Genomic DNA, 25408 nt, shown 5'->3' on the forward strand with positions numbered 1-25408 from the left:
GGGCCCTGATAGCACTAAACCGTTTCATTTCAAACTGCATTTAGTTTTATGCCCCATTACTTGAACATTTATATTAATTTTTAACATTAGACTTAAATTCCTTGTAATGTGCACAGTTTTGCTGATAATGCAGTTCTTTTTTTTCTTTTTCTATGATGTATTATTACTCAAGAAAATGGAAAATGTTTTCTAATTAGGATTCAATGGAGAGATACCAGAAGGCAAACGGTGAGGCCAGGAGAAACCTTCATGATATTAGGGAAAGGTAAGAATACTTTAGATGCGAAACAAAAACTAAACTTGGGAACGAGACGGATCTTCAAATAGGACATTGTCAAGAGGGAAGGATGATGTTTCAGACACTGCTTGTACGTTCAAAGTGGGTGTCTCCTACTCCAAAATGCAGAAAATGTCTTCAAAATGTTAATGCAAAAATGATGTATGTTGGAAATGTGTTTAACCAATTTATTCAAAGTGTTCAGCATGCATTGTGGCAATGGGTCAGATTCTCTGCATTTCATTTAGGAACACAGAGTGAGAGATTTGGGTCTATGTCATACCCCCGTTTCAATTAAAGGTCTCTAATAAGCGCATTTCAAAGATTACATCATTTTAAATTGCTTTTGGCACCTAAAGAGATTTGGCTGCCACCCCACTCCTGACAATGAAGCCACTTGGTTTTTGTTGGTTTGTTTGCATTTAACACAACTGAACTTATATATTCCTACCTTACAAAGCCCTACCAAATTCAGTAGCTGTTTCATGAAAATGAATTCTCATAAGAGTACACAGTTAGTGATATTAGTAAATCAATATACAATTTTTTTTCCTATTAGTATCCAGAGATACAGCCCTGGCTTAGGAGACAGGCAAGATGACTAAGTTCAGTAATATTAGTCTACATTAAAAATATCGCAAGAAGCTAGGTCATTGTCATTAGTCATGATAAGAATGTCTCCTGGGATATGTAAGTCAAAGGAAAGTTTATGTGGCAGAATTATGTAAGGAAACTTACAATAGTGCCTGCCCACAAACCATGCAATTTGGAAACAGCCAAGAAACAAAACCATAGAGAAGGAGAGATAAATACAACATGTATTAGGGGTTATTATGCGACTACAAAGATTCAATATGACCCTGGAAATATAGCAAAAAATAGTTATGGAAAAGAAGCTATTTCTTATGCTCAGTAGCTAATTTTCAAACATATGTACCTGTATTTGAAACTTTGAGCATTTCACACATTTTTCTGTATCTGAAAAAAAAATGGATCCAGACTGATATTGTGTATAAATATAGCTGAAAACAGTTAATAAAAGGTAGCCAAAAGCAAAGTTCAATAAGAATTCTAAAAAAAGGATATTATTCTGATTGCTGATAAAGTATTTCTGATGTACACTTTGCTCATACTGGAAAAGAGTAATTTACTGTTCAATTTTCCTAGAAAGGATGAATTATCTACAGTAAGATGATTTCATAAAACGTTTAAATAAAAAACTAGATTAAGGTGTCTAGATCAAACAATAAGTATAATTAGAAACTTTAGAAGTAATATATAACTCCATTTTGACAATATATATTTCAATATCTAACAGTTAATGAAATCTTTTTCTTCATAATTTATAATAAAAACATAATATATTTTCCTTTTAAATGTTCAAGGGCATTAGGTCTATAAAAAATAACACATATTTTAAAATACTCTATACTGGAAAATTAAGAAATGGATACATTTCAGGACTAATGTATTTCATATAAGGTGATATAAGAAAAGTATATGAAATTTTCTTATCCATGTGACTATAAGTATTAAATAGAAATTTTTAATATGACTTGAGGGGGAAGGTCTGTTAAAATAGTGGTAGTACAAAGTTTATATGTTCCAGTATATAATTCATAGATGATGATTTGAATATAGATTATGTATTGAATATATAACAAACAATCTTCCCATCTGTGGGCATTTGACTGGGACTACCACATTTTATGCATATTTAAAGAAAAGAAAATGATAAAGCTAGAAAGAGATTTAAACTATATGCAATAAACTCAGTGATATAACCAAAACAGAATCAGTAATAATAATAAAATGCTGGGTGTGACCATGATATGGTCTAATTTATGTTGAAGATAGAATATTCATAATTATTTAACCCATTTTTAAACAAGCATATAATATCAAAATTCAAAATGCATGCCTTTTCTTTCCTTTTTTCTTTTTTGAACTTACCGCTTTGTAAGTTCTCTTTTGTCCGGCGTGTTTCCGAATCTGTTCTCCATTCGGCCCTGTTTCCACATGCATTGAATAGATAATGTCAAAGAAATCTTCAACCACAGCTACCCGCCGCAAAGACAGCTTCTCGTCAACCCCTATGCCATCCTGGAAACAAAACAGTTCAGAAAGGTACAAGATAAATACACAAGTAAGTATTTAATATATAAAGTTACCACATCAAGTTCATCAGACAATATTCTGATAAACTGAACCAAACCAACTAGATAGGAAACGTCAAAGATTCCTGATGGATCGCATTATTTTATACATTGTTTACATATAAAATGTTAAGAAACATGAGAAACAGTATTTGGCATAGTTAATCATGCTTACCCACTAATTTCATCTTTTACATTTTATAATGACTTTCTTGTAGCCATAAGTATAACTTTCTTAAGTTATTCTAAAATATACTTGTAATTTTTTATTGCAATAATTTCTTCTACATAGTGATTCATTTATCCAATAAACATCAATTGTGTTGCTTGGGCACTGGACTCTTTTATTAGAGAAATGAAAGAAATAATATGAAATCTCTACCTTTGATATCATACAATCTAGGAAATAAAATTCAACTACTGTGCTATCAGTATAAGACTAAGGGACAGGATGGGGTAAAGGTCAAAAATGTGACCTGAAGATTATCTAGGTGTGATCTTTGGGCCATCCACTCAGAAGTTCTGCGTTTTGGGCAATCACTTAAACCTCTCTAAATTTGTTTTTTCAACTATAAAATAGGGGTAATAGACCCTACTTCACAGAACTGTAATAGTGGAACGAAATAATGTATGTAAGTGATATATATATATAACCCAATGTTTGGCATAGAGTGAACAGTCAATAAATAGTGACTTTTGCCATGTTGATGATCATGATAAAAATGGAAGTCAAGTACTATGGGAGTCAGAGATCAAAGATATCACTTCCTGCTGAAGTAGCTTCATGGCAGAAATGGAATTTGACATGGGTGAGATTTGAAGCAGAGGATGTCATGAGCCAAGAGCCGAAAGTTCCCACACATGATTGAGAAGAATAAGTAACACATTTGGAACGAGATAAGAAAGAAATTCAATCTTAGATGGCTGCAACATGAGTGAACACACTACTGCTGAGTGGAGGATCCAAAGTTCACACCCAGATAATCTCTAGAGTTCAGATTTTTAACCTTTAACACATGGGTCCCTTAGTCCAATACTGACAACATGGTAGATGCATTTTCCTTTTTGAAATGAAAGCTTTTCCTACTTGCCAGCGCGCACATACATACACACTCACACAGTGTCCTTATTCAGAACTGGGGGCATAACTTAGAGCAACGTGCCACAGCCTTCAATGCTGGCATTCAACACAAGAAGGTGATTAATCTGAGCAAAATCATTATGTAGTCAGTGAGTCAAATGGCAAAAGCTTTTCTGAACAGTAGCCCCAGCAGACTGAGCTCACTGCAAAAATGAAAGCAAATTACATGATTTTTGTTAGTTTGATTTTTATTTTACTTTTCTGATTTACAACAGGCCTCAGAAGTAGCAGTGTTTAAAGCAGCATATTCAAATAACTGTATGTGTGTGTGTGAATTTTTATGTGAGGTCAAACAGCCAGGCGTTCCACCTTGGTTAAATCTGAAGGGCTCCCTCACACATTATCTGTGATGCATGTGGTTCCTCAGTAGGTTTCAGATCTTTTTGACCTCTCCTTTAATATCTTGAGGCATCTCTTCTTCTCTACCGGGCCCGATGAATAATCCTTCATTGACTGTGATGCAAGACCGATCTGCAGTGACAGTTCAGGGAAGCTGCAAAAAACACAGCAGCCTGCAGCCTGGAAATGTCCTGCCCCTTAAAGGATAGTGCCAGGTTAGCACCATTTCAGATGTCCACCCACCAGCTCTGGAAAGGATTACCCTTATAGCAAAACCAAATACATCACAAGGGGAAAAAAAAAAGAACTACAGACCAATGTGTTTTATGAATATAAATGTAAAAATCTTCAACAAAATACTAACAAATAAAATCCAATAATATATATAAGTTATTGTGCACTGCAACCAAGTAGGGTAATCCCAGGTTGGTTTAACATAAGGAAATGAATTAATGTGCTAGATCATATTAATAGAATACAAGGCAGAAAGCATGTGATCACCTCCACAGATGCAGAAAAATATTTGACTAAAGTAACATACTTTTCTGACCAAAACTTAGAAAATGGGGTAGAAAGGAATCCTCAATCTGATAAAGGACTTCTATAAAAACCCCATAACTAATGTCTTATTTAATGGAGAACGACCGAATGCTTTCTTTCTAAAACAGGGGCAAGACAAGAATTTCTGCTCTCGCCATTTCTATTTAACACTGTATTGGAGGTCCTAGTGACAGCAATCAGGCAAGAAAAAGGAAGAAACAGCATGTAGATTGGAAAAACAGAAGTAAAGCTATCTCTATTTGCAGAGGACAAAATCTTGTATGTAAAAAATCCTAAGGAAGCCACCAAAAAAACCCTGTTAGAACTAATAACTGAATTTTGCAAAGTTAAGATTCAAAATCAATATACAAAAATCAATTGTATTTCTGTTCATTAGCAATGAACAACCCAAGAGCAAACGAGGAAAAATAATTTTATTTATAATGGCATCCAAAAGACTAGAATATTAGGTATAAATTTAATTTTAACAAAGTTATAGTTAACAAAGGACATGCAAAACTTGTACGTTGATAGCTACAAATTATTGCTGTAAGAAATTTGAAAGGATCTAAATAAATGCAAAGACATCCTATGTTCATGGATCAGAAGGTTTAATATTTTTAAGATGGCAATACTCCAAAAAATTATTTGCAGCTTCAATGCAACTCTATTAAAAAGCTACCTAGTTTTTTTTTTTCGCAGAAGTTGACAAGTTAAAATTTATACGTAAATGCAAAGTACTGTGAATAACCAAAATAAAATTTTAAAAGAAGAAATTCAGAGGTCTCACATTTCTTGATTTCAAAATTTATTATAAATCTAAAGTAATAAACATAGCATGGCACTGGCATGAGAACAGATCAATGGGATAGCATTGAGATTCCAGAGATAAATCCTTTTACTTATTTTCAATTCATTTCCAACAGGAGTGTCAAGATAATGCTATGAGTGAAAAATAGTCTTTTCAACAAGTGATGCTGAGACAATTGGACACTCAATGCACAAGAATGAGGTAGAATGCCTGTATCACACCATGAAAATTAAATCAAAAAGGATCATAGATCTAAACCTAAGAGCTAAAACTTTAAATTCTTACAAGAAAATGGGAGGAAATGCTTTTAACCTTTGGTAAGGCAAGGTCTTTTTAGTTATGATACCAAAAGCAAAAGCTATGAGAAAAACTGATACACTGAGCTCCATTAAAATTTAAAAATCCATGCTGCAAATGACATAATCAAAAAAGGAAAATGACAACCCACAAAAATGGGATAAAATAGTTGAAAATCATACATCTAATAAGAGAATTTCATCTGCAATACATGAAAACACAACCCAATAACAGAAAGACAAATAACCCAGTTAAGAAATTAGTAAAAAATCTAGACAAACATTTCTTAGAGAAGATTTTGAAATGGCATAAAAGCACAAGAAAGGATGCTTAATATCATTAGGAATCAGGGAAATGTAAATCGAAACTTCAGTAAGACACTACCTCACATCCCCTAGGATGGTTATAATCAAAAACAGTTAAGTATCAGCTGACGATACGGGGAAATTAGAACTGTCATGTGTTGCTAATGCGAATGCAAAATGATGCCATTGCTTTGGAAAGCTTGACAGTAACTTGGAAAGTTAAACACAGACCTACCAGATGACTCAGCAAGCCCACAACTAAGTATATAGTCAAGAGAAATGAAAACATACATTCACATAAAAAACGCAATACAGCAGCATGTTCGTAATAGCCCAAAAAGTGGAAACAATTCCGATGTTCCTGAACTGATGAATACTTATATATATATAAGCAAAGTGTGCTTATACAAAAAATAACCATATGAAGAAATAACAAGAGATGAAATACTGATTTATGCCATGCCATGGATGAACCTGGAAGACACCAAGCTAAGTAAAAGAAGCCAGACACAAAAGCACACACGCTATATGATTCCTTTCATACGAAATACACCGAAGAGGCGAATTTACATAGACATAAATTACTGGCTGCTTAGGACTTGGCAGGAGGCGAGAATGAGGATGGACTGCTAATGGGTACAAGTGTCTTTTTTTTAGAAGGGACAAAAATGTTCTAAAATTAGGTGATGGTGAAGTTTTTATATCCTATGAATATGCTAAAAACACCTCCCCAAAGATAACCACTACCTCAACTTCTCAACATAGATTAACGTTGCCTATCTTGTTACAACATTACGTTTGTGGGATTCATACAAGTTGTAGTGTGTAGCAGTACTTTTTAGGTATTACTGCCACATAGTATCCCACTACAGAATATGCCGTAATTTATTTAATCATGGTCCCCAAGCATTTGTGTTTTTTCCAGTTTTCAGCTATTAAAAACAATACTGCTGTAACAGTTCCCTTCATGGTTTTGTATTGTTTTGGGTGCATCCATCACTCATCTCTTCTTGTCTAAACCCAAGGAGTAGAATTTCTCCATAGGGTATTCGTATGTTCAACTTCTGGAGATTATGCCAGGCAGCTGTATTAATTTCCTGTCACTTGGAAATGTCATTCTTTTTCACTGGAGCCATTCTGGTAGGTATGATTTTCGTTTCTCTGATGACTTCCTAGTGGTTTTAATTTTCATTTCTCCCATGACGAATGGAACTGAGGATCCTTTCTTTCATTTATTAGTCAATTGGAGAGCACTTTTGTTGAGTATCTCTCCTAGTCACTTGCTCAGTTTTTTTTATTGGGTGGTCTGTCTTTTTAATTTATAGTTCTACCTACAGTCTGAATATGAACCCTTTGCCAATTTGTAACTTTCTTCTCAGTGAACCACCTTTGAATTTTTTTACTGTAAGAGTGAAATGAGTAACTGCATACTTTGAGAAAAATTATCTGCCATGAATTTTAAAAGTCAAGAGGAGATATTTTGAAAAGATAATATATACATATTCCTGCAGAAAGGTAATAGGGGCCTAGTTTAGACAGAGGGCTGTAATAATAGAAAAGAAAGGAAAATGATGAAAATGATACTTTATAAAGGATTAATCCATCCATTTATTTATTCAATACTGAGAAGCCTTGATAGCTGATGTGGAAAATTAGGGAATGTAGGCAATTCATGAAGAACAGTGATTACTTGAAAAAACAAAGGCGATCAATACTGGCAGATGAGAACTTAGGAAAATTAAAGTTTGGAATTACTGAGGAGCCTTTATTATGGAATCAGCAAGACCAAAAAAAAAAAAAAAATCAAGTAGCAGCAAGATCCAATTTTTCCAACTTAAAGACACTCTATCATCCTTGCCATGATTTGAACTCCATATTCATTTTTCTTGCAGTTCTCTCAAACAAGAAAAAAAAAAGGCAAAACATAGGCTTAAAAATGAGAATGAAGAAGAAAACTCATTTCTCATAGATAATTTTCCTAAGAAGGGGTATCTGAGGGGCAGCCCTAGGGTGCCTGTCTGTCAAAACATCTCCCACTTCCTCCCACCTTCAAGATTAGCCATAACGCCCTGCCACTTCAGATTATTACTTACTAATAGGTTAAAAATAAAGGCTGCAGAACTTTCCCCAATGGGCACGTTAAAATGCTTATCAGAGTGAGATCTCAGGTCACCAACACCAACATCTAACATTTACTGAGCATGTATTTTCCACTGTAGCCGTTCTGCTCAGTGCAGAAATACCACTGAAAATAGCTACTATTTGTTCCCTTTTCTCCCTCTCCGCTTCCACACCCCTGCTGTCACTAATCTGGAACACTTCTCCAGTCTTTAATTTCCTCTCCACCTCCAAACTGTCACCCCCTCCAATTCATTCTCCACCCGATGGCCAGAATGACCTTTGAAAATCATAAAACAGTTCATGTCACTCTTCTTGAAAACATTCAGCGGCTGCACCCTGCACTTGAGATAAAATGCACACTCTACATCAGGACCCATAAAGTCCTATAAAATCTGTCCCCTGCCTCCCTGTCCACTCACTGCACCCCACTTCTCCCTTCCCACCAGGCACATTGGCTTTCACGCCAATTCCTTGAACACAACAAGAGCTTCTCCACTTCCAGACCATTGCGAGGCTCTGCTCTCTGCCTGGCCTTTTCTTTCTCCAGCAACTTGAATGTTTGGCTTCTTTTCCTCCCTCATCTCAGCTTAATACACAGAACTTTGCTTTGATCATCCCATCTAAAGTGCTCCTCCCAATGTATTCTTTGTCATATAGCACCCCCACCTCCCTCTGTAGTAGATTTTCTCAAAAGCTGTAATTTGATCACTCAGCTGTAAGTGTAGCCACCTGTCTCTCCCGCTAGAATTAAGCTTCATGACAATGTTTGCCTGGCACACGCTAGGTACCAATAAGAAATCTGACTAGATGAATGTAAGAATCAGTCAATGGCTCTCCTGGTTCTTATCCTGGGTAAGCAGGGAGATAGTAAGGTCACCATCGGAGATACAAAATACAGTAGGAAAAGCAAGTTTTGGAGAAGAACATACTTCAGTAAGATATAGGTTGAATTTGAGATGCCTACAGGTGAGACACGTAGAAATGTCCATGAAGTAGCTAGAAACAGGGCCCCAGCATGCAGAGAAAAGCCTGCACAGACTTAGAAGACAAGACAATAATAGGACAGGTGAAGCCATGGATGTAAACATGAAGGCCCAGGAAGATACGCAGGATGGATAAAGCACAAGACCAACAAGTAATAGAAGAAAAAAGAAAAGGAAAAAGTTAAAGACTGAGAAAGAGCCTTCAAGGACGTCAGAGACAGATCAGGAGAAGATGGGGAGAGAGTTTCGAGGAAAATGAGAGGTTAGATCAGGCGGGTCCAATTCTTAGGAGAACGTAAGTACGATGACAAATGAAAAGGGGAAACCAGATTTACGGTTTAGGAAACCCTGGTGACCTTTGGGAGAGGTTGCAACCAAGCAGACTTGGACACCAAAGACAAAAGTGTTTCAAATCCGTAGCTTCGGCTAGGGCTTGGAATATATAAAAATCTTTTAGTGGCTTTGAAAACCCTGTGACACAGGAAGTGTGATAAAACAAAATCATTAAGTATCTCACCTATCAGCTTTAGGAAAGAAACAGTTACCCTGCCTTATGGGGATTTTCTAAAGAGGTACCATTAAAGTCCATTGAAAAGGCTGGTCTATTCAAAACTGCAGAACTATGTAAGGAAACTCATGATTATCAGTAGCAAAAGCCACCAGGGTGCTTTCAGAGAATGAAAGCTGTACCATATACACATTAAACAGGAGAGAAATTTGAGAGGCAAGAGGTTGTGGCCAACAGCAGTTCACAGAGCCTGCCAGGCTGTGTGTGTGGCTGGCAATTCAAGATTACAGATGCCTCAGTGTGCTCTAATCAGGGAGAGTCCTTATTGCTAAGTGCATTCATGCTGGTAGCCAGTAGAGATGCATCCATGCACTAAAATTTGAACCTGAGCAGAGTTTAAGTCTTCTAGAGTATTTAATTTACCACCCATTCGCTAGTTCAAAGGCAGACCCATGCTAAAATAACCTCCTTTGCAAAGCCAAAAATTGAGCTCAAACATGGATGGACTAGAGCCCAGAAAAGAAAGATTTTAGCACTGGAATGGCATAAAGAACCGGAAAAAAAGAAAGAAGGGCAAGGGGCTTCTAAACAGCCCATTCTTTCTCTAGTATGTCCCCAGATATTCTGGAACTTAATTATTCCTTCATTTGTCCAAAAGTAGTTAATTTCAGTAAGAGGACATCCCTATAAATATTATCCATACCCTATAAACGGAAACTAAATTTCATGTAGCTAGTGCAATTAAAAAAACAAAAACAGAAACAAAAAACAGCTTAAAATCCCTGTTGATAATTAGGTTTGGCCCAGGACAGTGAACTGCGGAACTAAATAAGCCGTTAAGAAGAGGTGCGTGGCAGACACAGCATAAAGAGAGCCGATTTTTCATCCTCCAGATCAGTCACTGTGAAAGACGCTGAGGTATAAAATTCTGGGTGGCAAGTTGAATAAAGAAAGGCGTGGTGGAGGAACCCGGGGCAAATTGCGGATGTCTGCCCTCGTTTCCTGTTTGCGGGAGGCAAGCAGTGGCAGCTGCTGGGTTAGAGTTCCCGGTAGAGACCGCTGGGGCAAAAGAGGGCTCTGGTTTCTGTTTCTTTTGCTCAGGCAGCAACAGCTGCAGCAGCCGGTGCAGGTGATGGTGCCCTGGCGGTCTCCGCGGCAACGCCGGAGGGGGTGGAGGTGAGACAGGCGCCCTCCGTCCAGCAAACCTCGGCCGCGCCTCGCCCGACCTCGTACTCACTCCCTCTGGGCTGGTCCTCCAGCCACGCACGCTCCTCGAGGGGGAGCCGCGCTCCAGCCGCCCCCTGGCGTCCATCTCCAACTGCACGGTTGCCTTGGCAACGGCCGGGCCGGGGGGTGGGGGAGGAAGACCAAGGTCCTTTTCCCTCTGGCGTTCGTCGCCCCGTGCCCCGAATGTGAGGGCTTGGAGGAGCAGGACTAGACCACGCTGGGGCGCTCGCAGGACCAGGCCACCCTGCTTGGAGACCGGAGCACCGACCTAGCAGCCGCCAGGGTAGCGGCTCAACCGCCCAGCCCTGGAAAGGCATCTCTCTCCTGGCCAGCCCCTCGGGGACAGAGGCGCTGTTATGCTGGGGTTGTGCACGTCCCCTTCAAAGATCCGAAGACCTGAAAGAAGCTTGCCCCACCCTAATCCATCCTCGCATGGAAGCAGGGAGGATGCCGCCTTCCCCGACGAGTTGGAGGAGTCCCAGAGCCACGGGCTCTCTTCCAGGGATTCCCGCCGGTCTGCACACAAACTCAGCGACACCCTCCGCCAGCCCCTTCCATCCACTTGAGGTTATCTCCAAGGACCAGGACACCGAGTCCTCTCTCTTTTCTCTGCTCTTCCTTGGCATTTGGGGAGCTAAGGGTAGGGCTTCAGAGCCATGCAGAAGGCGGTCAGTGCAAGGGGCCCTACAGGACTCCGGGCTTCCCGCAGGGTCAGCAGCTCGGCTTGGCCAGGCGTCTCATGGAAGGGGGACGACGTGGGAGGGGGGTTGCCAGCAGTAAGTGCCCTACTACTCCCAGCCTTGTAAATCGCATCCAAGAGAGGCACCCCTGACGGATGATTCAATACTGCATCTAGAAACTGATTCTACTCAGAGCCTAAAAGAACTGAATCATGGGTTTATTTACTGGAGCAAAATAAGAATAGGTGGAGGTTAGCTGGCTTGGCTGCCAAGTGGACGTTGCTGCCTGGCTTTCAAAACCATCAGAAAGCACCACAGATTCTGAAAAATCACTGTTTAGGTGTAGACAAAGAAAAAGCCAAAGAAACTACTTTTCATTCTCTAGTTGAAATTTTGAGGACAGTTTTTCTATAGTTTACAATATGGATCCGTCCTCTTCTTGAGCAATGATTAATATTTTATTGCTATAACCAGGAGTTTTCATAAAGCTTGTATTATGATCTTTTTAATAAGATGCACAAAATTTGAAAATTAATAAATTCAGAAGCAACATGTGTGTCGAATACATATTGCATCATTGATTTTTCTGAATATTTATGGAGATTCCTAATGAATCAGCTTATTGTTAAGTAATTGTTACCTAGCACTTACAGCGAAGATAATCTTTAACTGGAGAAGATATGTGGGAAAATGAAGAGCATTCATCAAAATAGAATTAATAGTTTGCTTAAGACATTTTGAAGTGATTCGTTTTTTATATATATTTATTTATTTATATATATACATCCCATATGTATATATGGGATACTAAATAAATTTCACTACCAAAACATAAAGGATTTTGAGTTAAAGTTTGGAGATTAGACATATGCCTTAAAATGCAAATTGAAGTGTTATCTGATTGTTAACTTATATCCTCTTGTCCTTGCACAGAAATAATCAAAAGTATAAGGCAGTTATTTTGAAAGGTGATTTTTCTAAAGAATTTCACTTTAACAATTAATTAATTAAGACAATGTACCATTATTTAATCACCTTCCAAACTGCCAAGCTATTTCAAACATTACTGGAAGAAATATTTCTACTCTGTCCCTAAGATATTATCCATGCCCTTTATGCCAAATTTGTTCCTTTAAAAAAAATTTTTTTTGCCTACATTGCTTAAAGGCAAATGTATATTTCAATTGGGAGACAGATCTGTCTATAAGTCATAGAATTTATTTAACACCTCAGTTTATGTTATCAGGATCCCACAGAAGGAGGCTCACGATCAGAGCGCCCCACACTCCAATGGGAAGTTTAAGTGAATGGGAAGTAAGTAGAAAAGCTTTTAGCTTTCTGGACTGCTGCTTTTGCCATTTGGAAAGGTTAGCCTAGCTTCTCACCCTTATTATTTCACGCAGTATGAGAAGCTCTCGGCAGGCCTGGTACATTTTCACCTAGGTCTCAATGTTTGCATAATCGAGTACTGTTCCATTTCCTCAAGGTGCAATAGATGCCAGGGCATTAAAATATAAAATTTAACACAGAGCTGCTAGCTGATGCTTTCAAAATGAATAATTATCTGATCATTTAATATTAGTGTGCACCAGAGGTGAGGAAGCTGGGAAAAGAAAAGTCCATTAAGAAATGATTTTAAAGAAACATACCATATACTCAATATGCAATTTTTATTCATAGACGTCTCTCGATAGAAGAGCCAGAGATGATTTTTTTTCTTCTGGTTTTCTTTTTTAAGAAATTTATAATAAGTGGATATTAATTTATAGTAAGCACTAATATACATTTAAGATTGATAAATGTCTATACTTTTAAAAGCATATTATGTTTATTTTAGTTTATTGGTTATGACAAGCAATGTTACACTTTTTCAATGTTTAAAATCTTTAGGTAGTCCTATGTGGTAGATAAAAGGCCAACTGAATGAAAATCTACAATATACGTCTTTCCAAGAGTTGGGAGCATTTCACAGGTTCTTAAAATCGAACACAGAGCCAGAGAAATTTGTATGTAAATCTCCAGCTTACTCACTAAACAATTTTGTATTATAAGAAATTGTTACATTTACCTTATTACAAGGCTGTCAATCCCCTGCGCCAATGCATCATATGATGGAAAATGGACAGTTTTAATCCACCACTCTATCAGAATAAAATCACATGCTAGCTTATCCGAGCCAGTAGCTACCAAGTAATTTATAAGTTGGAGTTAAAGTGTTTGCTAGAAAAGCATTAATGAAACAACAAAAGGACACAACATAAAAGTAGCCACTCTGTAATAGAGTATGCCACCTGGATCTGAAGTGAATAAACAGATTCTATCGTAGGTGAGCAGGGGGGAACAGAAAGATGGTTGTCTTTTGCAGGAAATAGGACACAAAAATCTGTCCAAATCCATTTCCCCAGAGTCCCATCATCAGAGGTACCTCGTTTGAACTTGTGCTGATAATAAATATCTATCGATAGAACAATACGAACTAAAGCTTATAAATTTATAACAATCAAGCTGTTACTCCAACAGATGTGTAATAATTGATGTACAAAGTTCTGTGAAGCTTTAAAATAGTCGTCTTTGACTTCTTACACTTCTGACATATCCATATTAAGTGGCTCTCGAATCTGCTGATGCTTGTCTGTATCTCGTTTGGATTACGTACTGAATTTACTACTTGTTCTACTTGTTTCATTTCTAACTGCTACAATTCATCCTTCTCAGAGTAGTCTAAAGTATCTTTCTAAAACGAAAATCTAAGTGATATTCTGAGTGTGTGTGTGTCTGTGTGTGTGTGTGCGCCACACATACATACATACCACATCTTCTTTATCTAGTCATCTGTCAATGTACATTTAGGTTGTTTCCTTGTCTTGGCTATTGTAAATAGTGCTGCTGTGAACATTGGGTAGGTAAACAATAAGGACCTACTGTATAGCACAGGGAACTATATTCAATTTCTTATAATGAGCCGTAGTGGAAAATAAACTGAAAATATATATGTATGTATTTGTATAACTGAATCACTTTGCTGTACACCTGAAACTAACATGGTAAATCGACTACACATCAATAAAAAATAAGAATTAAAAAAAAAGATGAGATCATCAAAATAGCTGAGACTACTTATTCAAGTACCACATACAGATAAACGGGGAGAGAGAGAGAGCGAACACAAGCATTTAAAATGTATTACTGAGCTCACATAAAAGCACAGAAAATCCTCAAGGACCCAAAAATTAAAATTTAAAAGAAATGGTAAAAATGAAACCAGAGGAATAAGCTATAATAGAAAACTAAAGTTTAGGCTTATCTGGGCGCAACTGCCTATACCAGGAACCTAGAGCTTCTGGGGACTGGAGGGAGTGGGAAGAAAAAGAGACTAAACCTTGGATGCTGGCAAAGTAAGGAAAATGAAGCTGATTTGTAAGTGCGAGGAATCAGAGGGAAAGGAATGAATGAAAAGTGACTGCACGCGGGGCAATGCCTGCACATCCAGATTTCGCTTCACGAGTTCTCACTTCAATGTGATCTAAGTTTCCATTGAAACCACTGAGTTCCTCCTTTCTAAATTTGTTTTTCTTTCTCTTTTTTATTTTCTAAATCTTCCTAGTCACTTTTACATAATTTCCTTCCCTCTAATTTAAGAAGATAACAGAATTTTCCACAACTGATTAAAAAGTCATTAATTCAGAAACTCAATAAATACACATCAAAAAAGGCTGATTATTTTAAAATCTCTACCTAGACACACTGCAGTGAATCTGAAGAACACCATAGAAAAATAAAGAAAAGTAATGTAAAGACCTTCAAGAAAAAGAAACAGATCATCTACAGGGAAAGGACGTCAGGACTGAGTGGACATTTCTCAACCTGAAGTATAATGGTATACAGAAAGAAAAGACCTTTTTAAAAAGTTTAAAAAGTTAAAATAATAGGTCTAAATGAAAATAGTTTCAGCTAAGAAATTAAGAAATTTAACCACCCACAGACTTTAACTAAAGGAACTCCTAAAGCACTAATTTTAGGGGAAAAAAATATCTCTGAAGGAAAAGGCCAAGAGACCACAAAAACACACCTAAGTAAAACACATATTCCTCAATATGAACTGTCAAACCATTCACGTTTTGGCCTTATGAATTCTTTAATCTTGACTCTCAGAAGTCTCCCTGTCTTATTCTACTTTCTAGCCACGCAATTCTTTTTTTTTCAATTCTTAATGTATTTTTCCTCTTGCTTCTTAAACTTTGCACATGCTGTTTCTTCCACTTCACCCCGACTCTCAATTTCCAAGATCCCCTTCTGGAGGTTCTATGGCAGAATCATTTCCTTGCCTTTTCCACTCTTTAGAGGCTACCTATATTCTTTGGCTCAGGGCCTCTTCTTTCATCTTCAAAGTGCCTCATTCCAACCACTGCTTCTGTCCTCACATCTCCTTCTTCGACTCTAGCCTTTTGTCTCGTTCTTAAAAGTACTCTTGAGGTTACACAGGGCCTACCTAGAAATTCTAGGATAACCTTCTTATCTCAAGATCCTAAACGTAATCACATCTTCAAGGTCCATTTTGCCACGTAAAGCAATGTACTGACAGGTTCTGGAGATCGGGATGCTATCTTTTGGAAGCCATTGTTCTACATACCACTATCATCAAATATTTTTGTTGAATATAGGAAATCAGGGAAACCATAAGTAAAACAAAAAGACAATCTATGGAATGGGAAAAAATTTTTACAAATTAAACCGACAAAGGCTTGATCTCCAGAATATATAAGCAGTTCATACGACTCAATAAGAAAAAAATAAACAACCCAATCCAAAAATGGGCAGAAGACCTAAACAAGCAATTCTCCAAGGAAGACATACAAATGATCAATAGACACATGAAAAAATGCTCAATATCACTAATTATCAGAGAAATGCAAATCAAAACTACAATGAGGTATCACCTCACACCAGTCAGAATGGCCATCATTCAAAAATCCACAAATGACAAATGCTGGAGAGGCTGCAGAGAAAAGGGGACCCTCCTTCACTGCTGGTGGGAATGCAGTTTGGTGCAGCCACTGTGGAAAACAGTATGGAGATTCCTCAAAAGACTAGGAATAGACTTACCATATGACCCAGGAATCCCACTCCTGGGCATATATCCAGAAGGAACCCTACTTCTGGATGACACCTGCACCCCAATGTTCATAGCAGCACTATTTACAATAGCCAAAACATGGAAACAGCCTAAATGTCCATCAATGGATGACTGGATAAAGAAGATGTGGTATATTTATGCAATGGAATACTACTCAGCCATAAAAACCAACAACTTAATGCCATTTGCAGCAACATGGATGCTCCTGGAGAATGTCATTCTAAGTGAAGTAAGCCAGAAAGAGAAAGAAAAATACCATATGAGATCGCTCATATATGGAATCTAAAAAACAAACAAAGCACAAACACAAAACAGAAATAGACTCACAGACATAGAATACAAACTTGTGGTTGCCAAGGGGGTAGGGGGTGGGAAGAGATAGACTGGGATTTCAAAATTGTAGAATAGATAAACAAGATTGTACTGTATAGCACAGGGAAATACACACAAGATCTTATGGTAGCTCACAGAGAAAAAAATGTGACAATGAATATATATATGTTCATGTATGACTGAAAAATTGTGCTCTACACTGGAATTTGACACAACATTGTAAAATGATTATAAATCAATAAAAAATTTAAAAACCAAAACCAAAAAAAAAAAAAAGAATATAGGAAATCAGATTTTTGTACTTACTAACATTTCAAGCTATTTTGAAGTACTCTATACAGGAAAAATATAATAATCTCACTATAAAAATATCCAAGTAAAATTAACTTTTGTCAATTACAAATTTGTTAGGAAATGTGTAGTATACATACTAAATAATAATTGAAAGAAAACTTCCCAGATTGATCATCTACAGTCTAATATGATGATGATAAAGCCTACCATCCCTACAGCAACTAAAATGGGTATTACTCTTGCTACATTTCCAGCCAGTGTCCTATCCTGTCTATCTAGTTCGAAACCTCTGAACAAGTTACTGATTCAGGCATTGAGTAAGGCATTAAGGGGAAATGTCAAAGCCAGACAGAGAATTAAGTATCATAAACATATCATGTAACAAAACCATGTATGTTTTCCCTGCCACACATTGTGCAATCAATATGACTTAAACAGGACTTATAAAAACAATGGAGCAATACAGAATTTTACAATACACAAAATACTCCAGAGTTATCAGTCATCCAAACTGCATTTTATTGTACTATCTTCAACCTTTACCTTCTTCCAGACTTAAAGGCTTCAGTCTGTTGCTGAGTATAAGAATACACACTCTTAAATTACCCATCACTTCTTTGATTAATATATTACTTTATTATTACTCTCACAGTACTTCAAATACACATCTTTTCTCTTTCAGTCTGGATACGATATTCCTTGAGATAGAAAACATATATTTTGTTTACAACTCCAATAATTTCTAACCTAGGCATTTACATATATGTATATATATGTGTGTGTGCGTATATATATGCATATATGTGTGTGCATATATATACACACATATACATATACAAGCAAATCATTTCAAAATATACTTTAGACAACCTAAGCGAGGTTCTGTTACAAATCTGAAATTATCAAAATATATCTCTTCCATGTCACCACCCAGCAGTACAGTAGCAAGTGAACTAAATATTTTTGGATAACTACATCAATATTAGTATATTAACAATTAATACTAGTCTATTGACTAATATAATTTTTGAATCATCCATTTTTACATGCTGACTAAAATAAGAACTAGTCATGCAAATCAGTTAAAGTGTGATTTTAACATTTTAATATGAAAATGAAAAGGTAAGCATTTGTAAATGAAAAATCAGTTTCTCCTTATATGCTCCAAATAAATGGTGAAGAAACATTTAGAGTGTCTACCTAAGGGGCACCAAATTACTAGCTTGCTCTGGGGCGCCACATACCTCGATCTGCCTTCACGGTATTATACGCAATCTTGAATGGCAAATCTTTGCCACACTCATGGATGTTGCAAATGTATCAAAATCAAATCTTGTCAGTGCCATGTGTTGTCTGAATGTGCTTTTACTGGGGGAAAGCATCTCTCAACTTGGGTGATATGTTCATCTTTCTCAATATGAAGGATATTTATTTTAACCTCAATCATAATAAATGTTCACTCTTTCCTCATTTAGGAACCTCCCTTTAACATCAACTTATCCTTTTTATTAACTATTTCAATTATACCTTAAAAATCCCTTAGGAAACTCATAACCTCATAGAGTGAAATCAGAGTAGCTGAATAGTACATTATGTACAATTAGGAAAGCAGATGACGGTTAGCAAATTGCCTTGCACTATTCAGTTAGTGTCCTACCAGTTTGCTTGCCCCTTTAGAGTAAACTAAAGTGTCAGCCTAACACCCAAAAATTTTGGCAGAAAGCTTAAACTGTACTCTTCAAATTCAGTGTATGGAAGTGATGTCAGCAAAAATGGTAGAGTAAGAACCTCTGAAAATCTGCTTTTCCTAAAAGCAATGAAGGATCTGCCCTAAATTGGCAGATAGAACTTTTCCAAAAGACTGGAAACTCATCAAAGCCTTGTAACAACCAAGCAAGCATTTATTAAGGATAAAGAGCTGAGTCTTGGGAGGAATAGTGAAACTTACCATGGTTTAACTTGCTCTAGTTCTATCTCCTAATGTGTTGCTCTGCAGTGGCTTTGAAAAGACACAGCCCACATTATTAGTGCAGCCTTGTAGTTACCAGATGAAAGAGAATGGAACCGGAACTTTTTCGAAGCCTTAGTCCCAAAGAACATTCACATTATTTTATCTGTCTAGTGATTCCCAGGAAGACTCCACTTAGCAGGCTGTCTGAAGTTGAATGACTCAGAATCCACCTAATGTGAAAAGCCTTCCCCTAGGAGCATTTACGGAAAACAATTACAGGAAGATGTTTTATTTTACAGCTGCCTAAGACAGTGAATAACATTTGAGTCAAACAACAGACTGAACAAAATCTTAAAAGCAAAAACTATGGAATGAGATGTCCATGAGGTTTTGAAAGGGTCCAACATATTCTCTAGGAATCCAGAAGGACACACACGGATAGAGATGTTTGCATGCTCAGGGAAGGTCTAAGAAGGCCCAAGGGTCAAACTTCTAGTTGACCTTGAGGCTCTGCACAAGCAGGAAGTAAAGGTTAGGAAAGAACTTAGTGGGAAATTTACCGGTTCTAGGTATTTAGGAGAAGCATTTTGTATGCTATTGAAATTATGCTGATAAAAATCTTTACTAGACTGTTATATATTAAGAAATTGATGGTAATCCTCAAAGCAACCACTAAGAAAATAACTCAAAAATATATAGTAAAAGAAACAGAAAGAAAAATAAAATGGTACATGAGAAAATAAATCCTGAATACAAATGAAGACAATATAGAAGGAATTAAGAAACAAAAAGACATGACATGTAGACAACAAAGAGCAAAAGAGAAGAAATAAGACCTTTCTTATCAATAATTATATTATATGTAAATGAATTAAATACAGCTATTAAAAGACAGATATTGGCATAATGGATTAAAAAATCATTCAAAAATACATCTACAAGAAATGTACTTTATAATTCAGACACAAAAATGTTGAAGGTGAAAGGATGGAAAAAGATACATCATACAAACAGAAACCAAAAAGAGAGGTGAAGAGGCTGTATCAATGTTAAACCAAATAGACTGTAAGATAAAAATAATCACTAGATGCAAAGAAGGACATTTTATAATGATAACATTGACAGTCCTTCAAGAATATATAACAATCATTAACATATGCATGCTGAACTACATACCCATAAGCAAGAAGAAAAAACGTGACAGAATGAAAGGGTGTAATAGTTCAAAAATTATAGTTGGAAACTTCAATACTCAACTTTCAATAATGAATTAAACAACTAGATAGATCAGCAAAGAAACAGACAACCTGAGAAACATTATAAACCAACTAAACATAACAGACATCTTTACAGCATTCTGGCCAACAGCAGAAATACATATTCTTCTCAAATGCACATGCACATTCTTCTCCATTATAGGCCATATACCAGGCCAAAAAATAAGTCTCAATAAATTCAAAAGAGTTGAAATCATACTAGGTATGTTCTACAAAGACAATACAAAGAAATTAGAAATCAGTAACAAAGAAATTTGAAAAATTCACAAATATATAGAAAATAAAACATACTCGTTAGTAACCAATAAGTAAATACTCTGAGATGAATGAAAACAAAAACATATCAAAACTTATAGGATACAGCAAAAGAAGTGCTTTGAGGGAAATTTATAGCCGTAAATCCTTAAATTTTAAAAAAGAAAGATTTCAAGTAACCTAAGCTTCTGCTATAAGAAATTAGAAAACGAAAGCAAACTATTTTATTGATTTCTGCTTGTTTTGAATTTAGAGTATAGAAAAACAAGAGAGAAAATCGATGAAATCAAAAATTGGTTCATAGAAAAGATCAAAAACTGATAATTCTTTAACTAGGACCAACCAATTACAAAAAGAAAACTCAAATTACTAAAATAAGTAATTAAAAAGGGAACATTACTACCACTCTATATAAATAAAAAGGATTATAAGGGGATACTATGAAGAGCTGTTTACAAAAAAATAGACACTACATTTTTAAAGTGGAAAAATTACTAGAAAAACACTACCAAACTGACTCAAGAAAAAGTTGAAAATCTGAATACACATATAACAAAAAAAGAGACTGGATATTAATTTTCTTTTTTAATTACCACAAAGATGAGTGCAGGACTATATGGCCTAACTAGTGAATCCTACCAAATGTTTAAAGAAGAATTAATACCATCACTTCATCTACTCCTCCAAAAAACAGTAAGGTCAGTATTACCCTGATACCAAAACCATACAATGGCATCAAAGAAAACAAAATTCTAGATCAGTATCACTTATGACTATAGATACAAAAATCCTCAACAAAAAAAATAGCAAAGCTAATTCCAGCAACATATAAAAAATTATATGCACAATGACCAGGTGAGATGAATCAAAGGAATGTAAAGCTAAGTCAATCTATAAAAATTAACATAAAGCCTCATATTAATAAAATAAATGAGGACATACATACGATCATGTAAATAGATACAGGAAAAAACTTGACAGAAATTCAGTAACTTTTCATGACAAAAAAGAGAGCCCTCAATAAACTAGGGATCGAAAGAAGTTTCTTCAACCTGATAAAGGACATCTACAGTAAAAACCAATGGTATCCTTAGCTTCCCCCTACTCTTAGGAAGAGGACAGCGTGTTAGCTCCTGCCACTCCATTCAACAGTGCAGTAGAGGTTCTAGCCAAAAAAAGGAGGCAAGAAAAAGAAATAAAAAGCATCCATAATAGGAAAGAAAGAAATGAACCTATATTTGTACATCATATGATCACGTATAGAGAATATCTTAACAAATCCACTGAAAAACTGATAGGATTAATAAATGAGTTTAGCAAGATACAAGACCAGTACATAAGTCAGTTGTGTTTTTGCACACTAGCAAATAAAAAATCTGAAAATGAAATTAAGAAAACAAGTCCCTTACAAAACATACTTAGGAATAAATTTACAAGAAATGACTTGTACACTGAAAACTTCAAAATATTGTTGAAATGAAGATGACTTATACCCCATCTTACACCATACCCCAAAATCAACACTAAATGGGTTAAAGTCTTGAATGTAAAACCTGAAACCATAAAACTCTTAAAATAAAACATAGTAAGTAAGCTCTCTGACAATGATCTTAGCAATCATTTTTTTTGGATTTTGCAACAAGAGCAAAAGTAAGTAAGCAGGACTGCATCATATTAAAAGGCTGCTGCACAGCAAAGGAAACCATCAATAAAATGAAAGGGCAACCTATGGAATGGCAGAAATTATTTGCAAACCATAATCTGATAAAGAGTTAATATCCCAAACATAAAGACCTCATAAACTCAATAGCAAAAAAAAAAAAAAAAAAAAAAAAAAAAATCTGATTAAAAATGGGCAGAGAATAGAAATTTTTCTAAATAGAAATTTTTCCAAAGAAAATATCCAAATGGCCAAGAGATGCATGTAAAGGCGCTCAGCATCACTAATCACCAGGGAAATACAAATCAAAACCACAATGGGATAATCACCTCACAGCTACCATCTGTGGTATCATCACGAACAGCTATCTTCAAACAGACAAAAGACAGTAAGTCCTGGTAAGGACAGGAAGAAAAGGAAATGTAAATGGGTACAGCCACTATGGGTACAAATGTAAATGGGTACAGCCACTATGGAAAACAGTATGGATGTTTTTCAAACAATTGAAACTAGATCGATCATATGATCCAGCAATTCCCCTTCTGGGTATCTGCAAAGCTAGGCTATTGTGAATAATGCAAAGAACATGAGAGTACAGATATCTCTACAATATTCTGTTTTCATTTTCTTTGTATATACAACCTAAGTGTCCACCAATGGATATTAGACAAAAGATGTATGTATGTATGTATGTGTATGTGTATGTATGTATGTATGTATGCATGTGTGGAAAATAAAATGGAATATTATTCAGCCGTAAGAAAAAAGGAAATCCTACCACTTGCAACAACATGGATGGACCTTGAGGGCATTATGCTCACTGAAATAAGCCAGAAAGATAAAGACAAATACTGCGTGGTACCAATTATATGAGGAATCTAAAAAGAAAGACAAAACTCACAGAAACAGAGTAGAAAAGTGGTTGTCAGGGACTATGGGATGTGGGGAAATAGGGAGGTTGCTTAAAGAGTACAAACTTTCAGCTATAATATGAATAAGATCTGAAGATTGAATGTAAAACATGGTGACTGTTGTTGATAATACTATCATATAATTGAAATTTGCTAAGAGAATATAACTTAAATTTCTCATACACACACAAAAAAACCTGATGGATGTGTTAATTAACTAGACTGGAGAAATCCTCTTACCACATCTATGTATATCAAATCACCCAAGTATACACTCTAAATATCTTACAATCTTCTACATCAGTTTATCTCATAAAGCTGAATTTTAAAAAAATACAAGTAAATAGAAAGACATCCCAGGTTCCTAGATTAGAAGACTTAATATTGTTAAAATGGCAGTACTCCTCAGATTAATCCACAGAGTCAACACAATCTACATCAAAGTTACAACTGTCTTTTTTTAAAAAAGAAACTGGCAAGCTGATCCTAAAATTCATATTGAAATGCAAGATGCAGAAAAGCTAAACCAATCTAAAAAAGAAGAAAGTTAAAGTCACTGTTGTTGATGTCAAAACTTACTACAGAGGTGCAATAATCAAGACAGCACTGTGCTAGCATAAGGATAGACACATAGACCAATGGAGTAGAATTGAGCATCCATAAGTAAACCATACATTGGTAGTCACATGATTTTTGACAAGGGTGCCAAGACAATCCAATAAAGGAAAGAACAGTCTTTGACAAATGGTGCTGGAAACGTGCACACAAAAGAATTAGTCAGATGTTTATCTCATACCATGTCCAAAATACAACTCAAAATGGATCAATAACCTAAATGTTAGTGCTAAAGCTAAAATATTCTTAGAAGAAAACACAGGTGTAAATCTTTATGACCCTACTTTTAGTAACAGTTAAATGTTATGCCTATTGCACAATCAACCAAAGAAAAAAATAGGTAAATTGGATTGTAACAAAACTAAACATTTTGTATGCTAAAGAACACAAAGAGATGAAAAGCCAACCCAGAGTGGAAGAAAATATTCGCTCATAATATATTGGATAAGGATATAGTTACAGAATATATAAAGAAGTCGTATAGCTCTACAAAAAAAAAAGGCAACCCAATTTTAAAAATGGGCAAAGAATTTGAAAAGACATGTCCCCAAAGAAGATATATAAATGGTCAATAAGCACATGAAATGACACTCATCATTAGTCACTAGGAAGATGCAAACCACAAGATGATACCACTCCAAATCCTCTAGGGTGATTATAATTTTTTAAAAATGGGACATAGCAAGTGTTGGTAAACATATGGATAATTTGGAAACCTCATGCACTGCTATGTGAATTTAAATGGTAAAGCTATTTTGAAAACAACTTAGCAATTCCTAAAAAAGTTAGAGTTACCATATGACCCAGCAATTCCACTCCTGGGTATATAGCCAAGAGAAATGAATACATATGTCCACACACAAATTTGCACACAAATGTTCATAGTGGCATTATTCATAACAGCCCAAAGTAGAAACTACTCAAAGTGTCTGTCAACTAATGAATATATAAACAAAATTTAGCATATCCATACAATGGAATATTATTCATACATAAAAAAGGAATAATGTCCTGATATATGCTACAATGTGGTTGAACTTTGAAAATCTTACACTAAGTGAAAGAAGTCTGACATAAAGTTCACAAATTGTATCATTCCATTTACATAAAATGTCCATAAGAGGCAAATCCACTGAGATAATAAAGTTGATTAGTTCTTAGAGGCCAGGAGGAGGGAGAAATGAAGAGTGAATGCTAATGGATGTGAGCAATTATTTTCAGGATGATGAGTATATTCTGCAACTACACAGTGGTGATGGTTGCACAGCCTGGTGAATATATTTAAAACCACTGAATCATTCATATTAAATGGGTGAATTTTATGGTACATAAATTATATCCATAAAATAGCAATACAAAAATAAATTTCTGAATGGCTTCATATCTTCACTGATTTATTGTAAATTGAATGTAGGAAAAATAAAGTATAGAAAGCAATGCACCGAAATGTTTAACAGTGAAAATTTGGGGGTGGTGGGAATAAGGGTACTTTTAAAAATTAAACTTTCTCTTTCTCAATTTTTAAAATAATTCAATTAACTTTCTATCCTAATACAATGAGTTTGACAGAAAAAAATGGGTATCTATTTGTCA

General features: G+C 35.8%; 1 protein-coding gene across 1 annotated transcript in view; it reads right to left on the reverse strand.

Annotated features, from left to right (window-relative positions):
• Positions 1–25408, reverse strand: part of LOC116656646 (nucleolar protein 4) — a 75689-nt gene that overhangs the window by 21797 nt on the left and 28484 nt on the right. The window contains exon 2 of the mRNA XM_032467234.1: positions 2231–2380. Coding sequence (XP_032323125.1) covers positions 2231–2380 — 150 coding nt within the window. The remainder of the gene's footprint in view (positions 1–2230; positions 2381–25408) is intronic.

Source organism: Camelus ferus, chromosome 24 (genome assembly GCF_009834535.1).
Source record: "Camelus ferus isolate YT-003-E chromosome 24, BCGSAC_Cfer_1.0, whole genome shotgun sequence".
Classification (NCBI taxonomy): domain Eukaryota; kingdom Metazoa; phylum Chordata; class Mammalia; order Artiodactyla; family Camelidae; genus Camelus; species Camelus ferus.